The 12,686-nt window shown below is 42.3% G+C and overlaps 1 protein-coding gene across 1 annotated transcript in view; it reads left to right on the top strand.

Annotated features, from left to right (window-relative positions):
- NCS1 (neuronal calcium sensor 1) overlaps window positions 1-9,634 on the top strand; it is a 103,515-nt gene extending 93,881 nt beyond the window's left edge. The window contains exons 3-8 of the mRNA XM_044663981.1: window positions 884-1,022; window positions 2,829-2,907; window positions 3,851-3,939; window positions 4,522-4,599; window positions 6,221-6,338; window positions 9,053-9,634. Of these exons, the coding sequence (XP_044519916.1) occupies window positions 884-1,022; window positions 2,829-2,907; window positions 3,851-3,939; window positions 4,522-4,599; window positions 6,221-6,319 (484 nt within the window). The 3' untranslated portion in view covers window positions 6,320-6,338; window positions 9,053-9,634. The remainder of the gene's footprint in view (window positions 1-883; window positions 1,023-2,828; window positions 2,908-3,850; window positions 3,940-4,521; window positions 4,600-6,220; window positions 6,339-9,052) is intronic.
- The last annotated feature ends 3,052 nt before the right edge of the window (window positions 9,635-12,686 follow it).

The following is a 12,686-nucleotide window of genomic DNA, read 5'->3' as shown; positions in this document are numbered from 1 at the left end:
CCTACTTATCTATCTGTACCTTCCTTCCTTCCTTCCTTCCTTCCTTCCTTCCTTCCTTCCTTCCTTCCTTCCTTCCTTCCTTCCTTCCTTCCTTTCTTCCTTCCTTCCTTCCTTCCTTCCTTCCTTCCTTCCTTCCTTCTTCCTCTTACTTTCCATCTTAGGATCAATATTTAGTATTGGTTCCAAGGCAGAAGAGTGGTAAGGGTTACACAATGGGAGTTAAGTGACTTGTCCATGATAACATAGCTGGGAAGTGTCTGAGGCCAGCTTTGAATCCAGAACCTCTGGCCTCCAGGTCTGGCTCTCTATCCACTAAGCCACCTACCTATTCTCTTCCCCCCTCCAAGTTATTTTAAGGTTAAAATGAAATAATAGATCCAAAATATTTTTTATAATGAAAAGTTAGATAACATACAAAGGCTGGGTGGCATTAGAATCCTAGAACCACAGAACTAGAACATCAAATGTCAGAACTGGAAAAGGTCTTAAACTTCAAAAACATGGAAAGTCTGAACTAGGATGGGGACTTAGAATATAAACCTGAAATGCTGGGGCTAGAAAGGCTCTTAAGGATTCAGGATGTCGGAAACGGGAAGGTTAGAAGATAAAATGTTAAGCTTTAGGAGATGTCAGAGTTCACCTAAACTACTTCTTTCATTTTAGAGATTGGGAAACTGAGAACCACATGGGGGATGCATAAATTGTACGAGGACACACAGATAGCAGGTAGCAAAGCTGGGTCAAGAAGCTAGTTCTCCTGACTCAAGAGTTCAGGGTACTTGTTCTCATATCCACTACTTCTCAGGTGCTGGGGTTGTAGGGTTCCTTTCTGGAGGGTGTTTTAAGGATCTTTTTCATCATCTTTGTCCTTTCCCTTCCTCAGGTACAAAGGCTTCATCAAGGATTGCCCCAGTGGCCAGTTGGATGCTGCAGGATTCCAGAAGATCTACAAACAATTCTTCCCTTTTGGTGATCCCACCAAGTTTGCTACATTTGTTTTCAATGTCTTTGATGAAAACAAAGTGAGTTAGTGATTGATGGCACGATGCCAGCCCCCAAGGTCCCAGGAGCCACCTCCCCCTCACCACCAGGCTCCACAGCTTCATCTCCTCCTAAAATGCTAACTCAACACCCACTCTCTCACAGCTAACTTGCCTTAGGGGGGGGGGGGGGGGGGAGAGACACACATATACACACACAACCACCCCTGAACTTTCCCTTCTCTGGGTATGAGAGGCAGATAGAGGTAGGCATGAAGTAAGGAAAAACTTCCTAACAATTAGAGCAATCTAGATCTAAAAGTTGAATACGTTGTCGCATGAGGAAGGGAGTTCCCCTAACCTGGGTCTTCAAGCAAAGGCTGGATGACTGCTGGTCAGGGATGTGGTAGAGGGAATTCCTGTTGGAGGATGGGTCTGACTTAGATGGTTTGGATTGCAAATCTTCCTCACTTCAAATTCACCATGCTACCTCTGGTTCTCTTCTTTCCCAGAATCCCCTTTTTATTATTGTATCTATTTTAAATTATTTTTTGACCTTTATAATATATTGATATAATAACATATAGATAATATATTTATAATATGTATTATGTGCATCTTTTCATATTTGCTATATTACATTTATTATTATAATTCTTTGTCCTTTCATTTCCTACTGTGTTATTGAGACCTGGGCTCGAGTGTCACTGTGTCCTTTATCATTTTTACTGGTGCCCCTCTGCTTGGCTTCTGGCATTATTGGATTATGGAATCCTTTGAGGACTTAGTCTGTGCCTAAGAGCTAAGCCTGCTGGGCAGTGACCCAAGAACAACTGTCTTTGGTTGGTCAGGGCCATTATTTACAGTTCTGACAGCTCATTGATTGAGATATTCTTCCCCATGCCCAGGAGTCAGGAGGGACTGGGTTCTAGGCCTTGCTCTAAGACCAATTGAGTATGTGACCTTTGGCAAGTGCTTTCCCTCTTCAAACTTCAGTATTCTCATTTATAAAATGGTGGAGTTAGATTAGATTATCTCTTAATTTGTAATTGTGGTTACACAATTCAGTCATTTTTAAGATGTCTGACTCTTTGGGACCCTTTTTTGGAATTTATTTTTGCAAAAATACTGGAGTAGTTTGCCATTTCCTTTGCTTCCTATTGTATAGATGAGGAAACTTGAGGTAAAAAAGAGTTAAATGACTTGCAAAGAGTCATGCAGCTAGTAAGTGTCTGAGGCCAAATTTGAACTCAGGAAGAGAATTCTTCCTGACTCCAGACCTGGCACTCTATCCACTGTATCCTCCAGTTGTTCAGATTATTTCTAAAATCTCTTTTGAATGCTTTTTTTATTCATTCATTGAGGGGAATAATGAGGTCCCCAACTATTATAGTTTTGTTGTTGATGTTAATTTAATTAAAATTTTCTTTAATTATTTAGATGTCATGCCATTCAATATATATATATATGTATATATATTAAATTTATTATAATGCATGTAATAAAATAAAATCTCTTTAAAATCTAGAATTCTATAATTTTAAGCTAAGAAAGATCACTATTACTGACCCTAGGTGACCTGGGATGTCTGTGTGTATATTTATCCCATCATGCTCATTCATCCCTTCCTTTGATCCCTTAAACTCATTTAACATGTGTCTAAAACCTTTTCCATACTATTTCCTATATCAGAAATGAACAGTACCCTTCTTTAGTTTCCTCTCCCTTCATCTTCTCTCTTCATCCATCTCTTTTCTTTGATTTTCTTTCCCTTCCCCTCTCTCCTTTTTTGAGCTTCTCACACTGAGACAGATCAATTGATGAGCATGTAATGCCTTCCCTTGTCAGGATGGGAGAATAGAGTTCTCGGAGTTTATCCAGGCATTATCGGTGACCTCTCGGGGGACCCTGGATGAGAAGCTAAGATGTAAGTTCCTTCTCCATCAGTTAATCAGTCTTTTGGGAACCCTGGGATATGTACACGTCTGTGCTGACTACCAAGGGAGAATACATAGAAGAATAGACAGGATTCTTGGCTTCACAGGGCATACAGTCTAAGAGAGGAGAGATAAGACCCGTATATCTGAAGAGGTAACGGACAATGTTAGGCTTTCTGAACCAAGTACCAGTGAGTAATTCAGATGGCAAAGTGTTAAGTTGAGTTCAAAGGAAGGAGATCATCTTTAGGGTCTGGGATGTCCAAGTAAGGCTTCTTGGAGACACTTAAGCTGAGCCTGGAATTATGGGAGGATTTTGATAGTTAGAGAGGAACAGAGAGGGCATTCTAGACTGGGAATAATGACCTGAAGAAAGGACAAGTCTGATCTCTTTGCCCTAGCTAGAAGAGTCCGCTAAATGGTATAGAAGTTAAGTGTATTGGACTTGTCAAGAAGACCCAAATTCAAATCCCTCTGCTAATGCATTCATTCTGTGACCATAGCCAACTCGCTTAACCTTTCTAATCTCATTTCCTCATCTGTAAAATGGGGCAGTTGGAGTTGATGACCTTTAAGGTTCCTCTCAGTTCTAAATGTTATCTTATGATCTCTGTGAGAATAGCTAGTATGTGATATAGCATCTGAATATGAACCTTAGGGAGGAGAAAGTGAGATTTGGAGCCAGATCTAACTTGAGGTGCCACTTTTGGCACTGACATGCTGGATGGCTCAGCACAAACACCACTCAATTCTCTCAAGGCTCAGTTTTCCTTTCTGTAAGATGGGGAATAAATGGGCCTTCTTCCCCTTTATGTCTTCCTGAAATGGGAGGGGGGCAGAATTGATGATATATTGAATTCACTCCTAATTATGCTGTAGATAAGGGGATGTGAGAGAGATTCCAAGGTTGATATCCAGTGTCTCCAATTTCAGGGGCATTCAAACTCTATGACTTGGATAATGATGGCTACATCACAAGGAATGAGATGCTGGACATTGTAGATGCCATTTACCAAATGGTGGTAAGGAGAGTTTTGCCTTGGATGAGTGGGTGGGGCATGAAGGTGGAAGAGCAGGCCAAGGAGAAGTTTTGGAGAAGGGATGGATTTTGTACTTATAAAAAGTGACATCTTGTATGGAGACACTTACTGAAAAAATTAGACCCTCCCTTTCCCCTTCAAACGGGCTATAATTGTCCTGTGATTCACCATCCAGACGGGTAGAAACCAAAGATCTACTTGAAGATATGTGTGTGTGTGTGTGTGTGTGTGTGTGTGTGTGTGTGTGTGTGTGTGTACACACTGAGGTGAGAGAGGGGAATATTGGCATAGTGGGCACCCTGGGGGGTGGCCATGTGCTATGGAGCTGATCATGACATTCCTGAAGTTGGTCTCTGTTTTGACCCTGTGAGGATTGGATTACATGGTTCCTAAGGTTCATCGTGGTTCAAGAGTTCTATGACCCTTGGATGCTTAATTGGTAAAGAAGCTAATAGCATCTTTTGCTGCTTAGCCAGGACTGTGAGGAACAACTCCTCTAGGAGACAAAGCAGGGCATAGTGAATGGACAATAATGACCCACTGTCCTTATCTCTTTCTTGGTAGGGTAACACTGTGGAACTTCCAGAAGAGGAGAACACCCCAGAAAAGAGGGTGGATCGGATCTTTGCCATGATGGACAAGGTGAGATGGTTGGGGTGTGGTACTACCTTTTCCCAAATGCTAACTGGTGATAGCTAATTAGTTGGCCCATCAACTTATCCACTTCTCCCCATACCTACATCACACTGGAAAAGAACCCTTGTCCTCTTCAATTATTAAACAAATTCTGTTAAAAAGGAAGACATTCTTTAGGATTCTCAAACACAAAGAAAGTGCAAAAAGTAGCAGACTAGACAGCATCTCTTATCCAAATCCCAGACACAGGAACACACAGTAATTCTCCCTCATCTCTTCATTCATACAATATATGAAAAGTAAATTCTCATAGAAAGATTAAATGAATTGCTCAGATTCAAAAAAGTAATAAGTAGTGATGGGGGGGGGGGCATAGCTGGACGGTACAGTGAATAGAGTGCTAGGCCTGCAATCAGGAAGACTTATCTTTCTGAGTTCAAATCTGTCCTCAGACACTTATTAGCTGTGTGGCCCCTAGGCAAGTTGCTTCACTCTATTTGCCTCAGTTTCCTTATTTGTCCAATAAGCTGGAGAAGAAAATGGCAAATCACTCTAGTATTTCTGCCAAGAAAACTCAGTGGGGTCATGAAGAGCTTGACAAGACAGAACTACAGCAGCAGAGGAGCCAAGATTTGAATCCATGTCCCTCTCCCCTCTTGGTCCCCTGAATTTCCTCCCCTACCTCACTGCCACCAGTGAGCCTAACCTTCCCCACCTTGACCCCATGGTTCATTAGGTGGAGCACTAGACTGGATCAAGAAGCTTCAATCCTTGTCCCAGCCTTGCCACCAGCCCTGTGACTGGCCTTCAGCTCTACTGAGTCATCTATTTCCCCACTTGTACAGGAAAAAGTTTAGATTAGATGATGTTTCAACTCTTCATATTCTATGGGTCTGGGAGTTGATGAGCCCAGGGAAAACCACAGGGCTGAGAATTTCAGACCAAAATATCTCCCTGTGGATTAGCCACAGAAAACTTCTTTCAACTAACCTGGCTTTCCGGCTCCCTGTCCCCCTCCTCCACTGCAGGTCTGAGTACCACCTACTTACCATCAGGTTTAGGGAATGCAAATTCATGTTCAGGAAACTGAATCAACTAGGAAAAGATAAAGATAATCACCTAAAACCTCCATCCCCAAGCTGAATAGAAATGATTTGGATTTTAGCCATTGTTTGGGATTATTCAGCTCATTTATCTGTAGGAAGAGTTAAGGAATAAATGAGTTTTTCCATCGCTGAATGTGAGTGACCTAGTGTCTGAAGGAGCCTCTCACCCCTGATCTGACAGGAAGATCTGAATGCCAGTCTGGTTGCTGGACGCTAGACCAGTGGTTTTTAATCTGGAGTCCACCGATAGATCTCTGGGTGTCTATGAACTTGGCTGGGGGAAAACATTACATATTTATTTAAAAAAATATTAATCTCTAAATTCCATTTAGCATTTCTTTCAGGTATTTAAAAAACATTATTCCGAGGAGTCCATAAGCTTCACCAGATTGCCAGAGGGGGCCACAACACAGAAAAGTTTATGGACCCCTCATAGGCCCATCCCAAGTAGGGTAGCTGGGGTGGGTTGGGGGTTAGACAGGGAACATTCCAATATCTTACACCATCGTCTCTCTTTCCAGAATTCAGATGGAAAGCTGACACTGCAAGAGTTCCAGGAGGGCTCAAAGGCTGACCCCTCCATCGTCCAGGCACTGTCCCTCTACGATGGGCTTGTATAGTCCTGGGGCCAGAGCAGGGGTAAGTATGGGCCCTGTAATAGCCAATCTTGGTCCAGGGGCCCAGGATCATTATGCACTGGGAGTAGGAGAACAAAAATTCAACCATAGGCCATCTGCCCTGATATCCCACAGGATAAGCATATAAACACCTCAGACACAGCAGGTTGTAGAGAGGCCAGGTTTTTATCCATGCCGTCTTTCAGTAGTGTTTAATGCCTAGCAATAGCTAAGTTGCAAACGCCTTCCTTCCAGCTTACATGGGTATATTATCTTCTTTTGATTATTCAGATAGATAAAAAGGACATTCAGTTTAATAATATTGTACAGTCATTTGTTATTGGGATAGATTTTTTTCTTCTTTCTCTTCCCTGTCCTTTAAAATATTATAAGTTTAATTTTTTCAATGGTCAAAACTCTTGCTCTCCTGCCGCCTCCTTCCACAAGTGAAAAAAAACCACCCTAAAACCTTTATAAAAATATGCATAGTTAAACAATACAAAGTCTGCATGAGAGAGAGAGAAGAGAAGAGGGAGAGGAGAGGAGGAAGAAGAAGAAGGATGAGGAGGAGGAGGAGGAGAGAGAAAGAGAGAGAGAGAGTGTGTGTGTGTGTGTGTGTGTGTGTGTGTGTGTGTGTGTGTTTGTGTGTGTAGGGGTGTGTGTGTGTGTGTGTGTGTGTGTGTGTGTGTGTGTGTGTGTGAAATCTATGGCTGCTACATATTGCAGTAGATACTGAGCCTAGAATTAGAGAAGACCTGAGTTCAAATGCAGCCTCAGATTAATTAGCTGTGTGACATGTATAACCCAGTCAAATTGTCAGCTCTGGGAGGGAAGCAGGGAGGTAGACAATATGAATCACGTAACTTTGGAAAGCCTATGTGTGAATTTGTATTTGAAATAAAATAAAGATGAAAAAAAAAAGAGTTGTTATATAAAAGCTGTGTGACCCTAGACAAGTCACTTAATCCTGGTGGCCTCCGGTTTCTTATGTTTAAAATGAGTCAGAGAAGGAAATGGCAAACCACTCCAATATCTTTCCCAAAGGGGTCATGAAGAGTTGGACACGACTGAACAGCAAGATTGTATGTTTTGTGTGGGGTGTGTGTTTGTATCCATCACCTGAGGTGGGTGGTGGTAGTATCTCTGGCATTGTGTTTGTTGACCAGAGTTTTGAAGTCTTTCAAATTTATTTGTGTCTACAATTTTTCTGTTACTAAATGAATTTTCTTATTTTCTTCTTGTTCCTCCTTTCTCTTGTTCTTGTTCTTTTTTCTCTTTCTCTACTTTTCCACCTTTTCCTTTAATTCTCATTTTTCTCTTTTCACCTTTCTCTTCCTCTCTCCCATCTTCCTATTCAATCTTTTCTTCCTCCTTTCCTTTCTTTTTCTTCTCCATCCTTCTCCTTTCTTTTCCTTTTCCTTTTTTCCCTGCCTCTTTTTCTTCTTTTTTTCTTCTTCCCCATTGATACCTTCTTTCTCTGCCTCTTCCTTTCTCATTTCTTTTTCTTCTATTCTTGACCTCTTTTTGGACTTTTTCCATCACCATTATTGACATGAATTTCCCTTTAGAAATAATGAACAAAAGAGGCCTCTATAGGCCATTTAATTTATCCCTCTGATAATAGGGCAAAACCAGGCCTAATGACATTTTGGATGGGTTCTCCTTTTGAAAAGATCACCAGAGAACACCAACCCTCCCCCCCTCCCTCCCACAAACAAACCAACCCAAAACACCCTTACCTTTTGTCTTATAACTGATACTCAGTAGCAGTACCAAGGCAGAAGAGGGGCAAAGGCTAGGCAATTGGGGTTAAGTGACTTTGTCGGGATCATACAACTAGAAAGGACCTGAGGCCAGATCTGAACCTAGAGATCCTCCTGATTCTAGGGTTGGCTCTCTATGCACTGTGCTACCTACCTGCCCTCATTAAGTGCTTGCTATGCTGTTAGGACTATAAATGCAAAAATGAGATGGTCTTCTGCCCTCTAAAAGCTTACATTTTGATAGCCCATGTAGAGGAGTCGCAGTCAGAGAAAGAAATCTTGGTTTTTTGGGTAATAGGGATGGATGGTGAATTGCTTTATAGGGCAACCACTTGACATGCCTTTTAAAAAATTAAATTCTATTTTTTAATTTAACAAAAATCAATTTTCTTTTCCTCTCATCTCATTCTTGTAACAAATATGCATAGTCAAGCAAAATAAATTCCTATATTGACGATGTCCAAAAATATATGTGCCATGCCTTTTCCAGGAGTAATAGTAATACTGATTTGATTACCATGCCCTGAGCAGTAGGGGAAATGCTTTGATTAGGATAGTAGATAGGCAGTAGGCCTGGGGTTGGCCCAGACAGTCAGGTGGCCCAGATGGGATATCTGTAGATTTTGTAGCACAGTTGAGTTTGCATTTATTACTTACCAATCAAGACAGTTCAGTCCCAGAGGAAGGCTGAGTGAATTAACTGCCCCCAGGGTTTCCGGTCATGATTTCCAGGCAACTGTGAGGCAGATGGCAGGATAATCAAAGTGGATGTATGAATGGGAATTGGAAGCATGGTCTAGTTTGGGGGCAAGTTTAGTTAAAGGGGGGCCAGATGAGTTTGCAGACCCATACTCTGCAATAGAATGTTTCTTCTCTTCCTAAAGGCTAGGGAACCCCTGCAACTCCCCATAGCTGCCCATGATGGAACTAGGTGCCTTCTTAACCCCTGTTTTTATTATGCTCTGTTTTTCAGATGCCTGCAGGCTGCCTGCCTCCCTCTGTGCCATCAGACCACCTCAGTAATGAAGCTCATCCACTTGTCTCTCTCCAGCCTTCCTTTATGCACAGCAGGGCTGCACTCAAAATGTGAGGTCCCTTCCCTCCTCCCAATCCTTCTCACCCACCACATCCCCTTACTGTGCCCTGAAGTCACTCTCTCCATTTGCCAACTTCTGCTTGTCGGAGGAAAAACAGCGGTGATCATCTGCAGACCAAGGACACCTACTGCATCACAGAAGAGCCTCATCGTTTCTCTCTCTTGCCCATGCTTTTATTTTTTATTTGGAACAGACATTTTTTAAAATGCCCTTCTGTTCTAGAAAACATAGACTGAAGAATGATGATGGCCCTGGGTTACTCAGAAAAAACTCCAGTTTCCTTCCTTTTGGTGGCTGGAAAGATTGTTGGAAAGATAGAGCTTTGGTCCTTGGATTGGGCCAGATGTGTTTGGGAGATGATTGATGTTTCTTGTCATCCAGGTCTTTTAGCAGCAGAACAACCTGCGTGGCCTGGATGATTGATTATTATTATTAATTATCATTATTATTTCTTGTGATATCAGTATTGTGTTTTTTTTTGTGGGAAAGTGAGTTTTTTTATACATATATATGATCAATATTTTTATTTATTGGTTGTTAACTGTTGCTGCTGTCTGGTATGTCTGAGCCCCAAGTGTCCAGGGGCAAAACGTTTACATGTGCACGTGCGCCCCCATGCTCGCTCAGGAGGACGGTGGCCCACAGTGGCCAAGAAGCCAAAAATACTTTCCCAGATACTGTGCTTGGTTTTTGGACTGGGGTTGGGGATGAAATTCTTAAAAGGGTTATATGCCCATCTCTCTTCCAGATGCTTGCTTCCCTGGGTTCCCTTGCTTCCTCACTGCTTTCTCCTCTCCCTGATCTTCCTTCCTCCCCCCTACTCCACTCCCCACTCCTAGCATTCTTCTGCACGACTCTCATGCTCATGCTCAGAGAGAGACCCCAGCTGTTTTTGCATTCAGATTTTCATTTGGCCTGGATGCCTTTCTTGCTTCTTGCTTTTGTGTCTTGGGCAGATTAGAGAAATTGAGTTTCTTGAAAGGTTGCACCAAAAATGACGTTTTATGGGGAAATGAATTCTTTTAGCAAAGAGCCTTGAGAAAGGGAAATGCATTGTATTCACAGAAGATTGAAGAGCTGCTGTTAGCCAAAAATACAAGTATCCTTCTCCTTTTTGGGAAGCTTGCAAATGATCCCCCAAACTTCCCACTTAGCACATTCCTCCCTCATTCCATCCTTCCTTTCTCAAGGAAAGACACTGAAAATTAAATATCTATATTCCTGGCTCACACATTGCAGACTTCCTTGGGTCCAGTGGGTGAACACTTATGGGGAAGGAAGCCTGTTCAGAGAGGTAGTTGCTCATCAATTTGACTTAATTGAATATCCATTTATTTAACCCCTACTAAGGGCAAGTGTGGTAGGTCCTGAGAATACAAAGACAAAACCAAAACATTCCTGGTCCTCAAGGGGCTTACATTCCATTGAATCTATCAGGCAGCAGCCTTGTATCTCTTGGGGAAAGATCTAGAGTTGATGGAAAAAAAATAGTGAAATCATGATATTCTAGAAAATGTTGCCAAAGCTTTTAATGGAAAGGACAAACAGAAACCAGCCAGAAAGTTCCATGGGTGATGCTATGTAATTTTCGGTTTTGTTTGATGTTTGATGAATGTCTTGCCATCTTGTTTTCCCTTTGAGTCTAAAATGGGGAGGGGGGTGCAGCTGTTCACAGTTATTACTTTCCCTCTGCCAGATGATTGGGAGATGCTATGACTGGCCTATAGGAAGCATGCCTTATAAATTCAGTCCTAGTGCAGCGACAACTAATGTCAACCACCCAAGAATTGGCCTCTTGGTCTTCCCACTAACCTGTCCTGCCCTGTAACTACAGAGTTGGCCTTGGAAACATCTGGCACCCAGCATGATTTGATCAACATCTGCCTTTAACTGAAATCCTAGTCTCCTGCTGTGGGCAGATAACCTTGGACATTTTGGAAGCCACATCCTTTCTACCCTCTCAATAATTCCTTGTCCTTTCTGCCCTTCTCTGACAAAGATATCTCTTTTTGGGGAAAGGACATCCTGGACTTGGTGACCAATCACCCTATCTAAATACCCCCTACTATTTCTTTCCTTTGATACCCAGACTTTTAAAACATTCATAGAGTTCAAACCCACAGTTTCCCCTAAAGCCAGTTATCTTTCTACTAAAAAACCCCAACCATCCTTTTTGGAAGTCTTGTGGTTTCTCCTTCCTGCTCCTTCTGATGCCTCCATCTCACTGCTGTTATGGTATGAAAACTACAGCTAGTTTTGATTCTTTACCCAGATTTTCACCTCAGGAGACTGAGTTTGGGGCCAGAGGAATCTCAAGGCTCCATTCCCTGACATTTTCAAGGTTCTCTCTTCCTTTCTGGGGAAACAGTATGAATATTCTTATACAGCTCAGGTTTGTTCTTCATCCCCTCCTTCCCTCCAAGAACTTTACCATACGTGGAGGGATTGGGTATGAACAAGTTTGGGAGAGAGTTTGTTTTCTTTTCAAACTAAGGAAGACCCTTCCTGATTAGTTTTTTCTCTCAGTCTTTGCCTACTTCCTAAGGCGTTTCTTACCTTTCTCTTAGCCGTGATGCTGGTAAGGAATCTTTCTAAGTTCAACAAGATGGCTTTTTAAGGAATTTCTTGGATCAGAGATAGAGTCACTGTTGTTTAAACCCATATTCCTCCTGGCCCATTTTTGGGCTCTCTTCGTTCCCTTATTCATCTTAAAATGGGTAGCACCTCTGTTGGCTAGCTATGAAAATGTGCTTCTTCTTCTGGCGCCAGACTGAATGCTGATGGCTGGGTTTCTAGGGCTTTTCAATTGACAGAGACAGCTGGGCTGGGCTATAGAATACTCCATGGGAGCAACCTTCTCCCTCTTAAGCTCCCTGACCAGATGTTAAGGACCACATGAGACACAAAATTACCTGTGTCAAGCAGAGAGACAGTGTAATTTAGTGGAAAGACAGTGGGTAGGAAAAACAGATCAAATTCTGTTTCTGCCCCTGATTTGCTGTGTGATCTTGGGCAAGCTATTTCCCCCTCCCTGGGCCTCAGTTTCCTTATAGGTAAAAATGAGGAGGTCAAACTAGATGAATCTCTTAAGGTCTTCTCTGGCTCTAAGGTGTCATGAGTCTGAGCTCTGATGTTATGTGAGATGGAAATTTGAGCTCATAGTCTCAGGACACACAGAAGCTCTCAAGTCATCCCTTAATGAGACTTTTCTCTTGCCCCATTTAGGCCATTGGCCCAGGGCTCTATAACATCAGTCAATAAAATCTGGGTCCTCTGATAGCTTAAGAGAAGCCCCCAACTGAATTTTAACTAACAAATTGGGGCTGTCTTTTCATTACTGTCCTCTGAAATCTTTAGTCTGGGCAGGGCTGGTTATCTGTCTGACTCTTGGGGTTTGGTTCTTTCAAAGAGAAGGTGAGCAGTAACTAGCCAGGGTGGACTATGATCGGTGGAAGGACTAGATATGTTTGTTTCCTCCTCCCCACTAAACAAAACAACATCAAAAAGCAC

Source organism: Gracilinanus agilis, chromosome 2 (genome assembly GCF_016433145.1).
Source record: "Gracilinanus agilis isolate LMUSP501 chromosome 2, AgileGrace, whole genome shotgun sequence".
Lineage (NCBI taxonomy): Eukaryota > Metazoa > Chordata > Mammalia > Didelphimorphia > Didelphidae > Gracilinanus > Gracilinanus agilis.
This window is presented reverse-complemented; position numbering and strand designations above follow the sequence as displayed.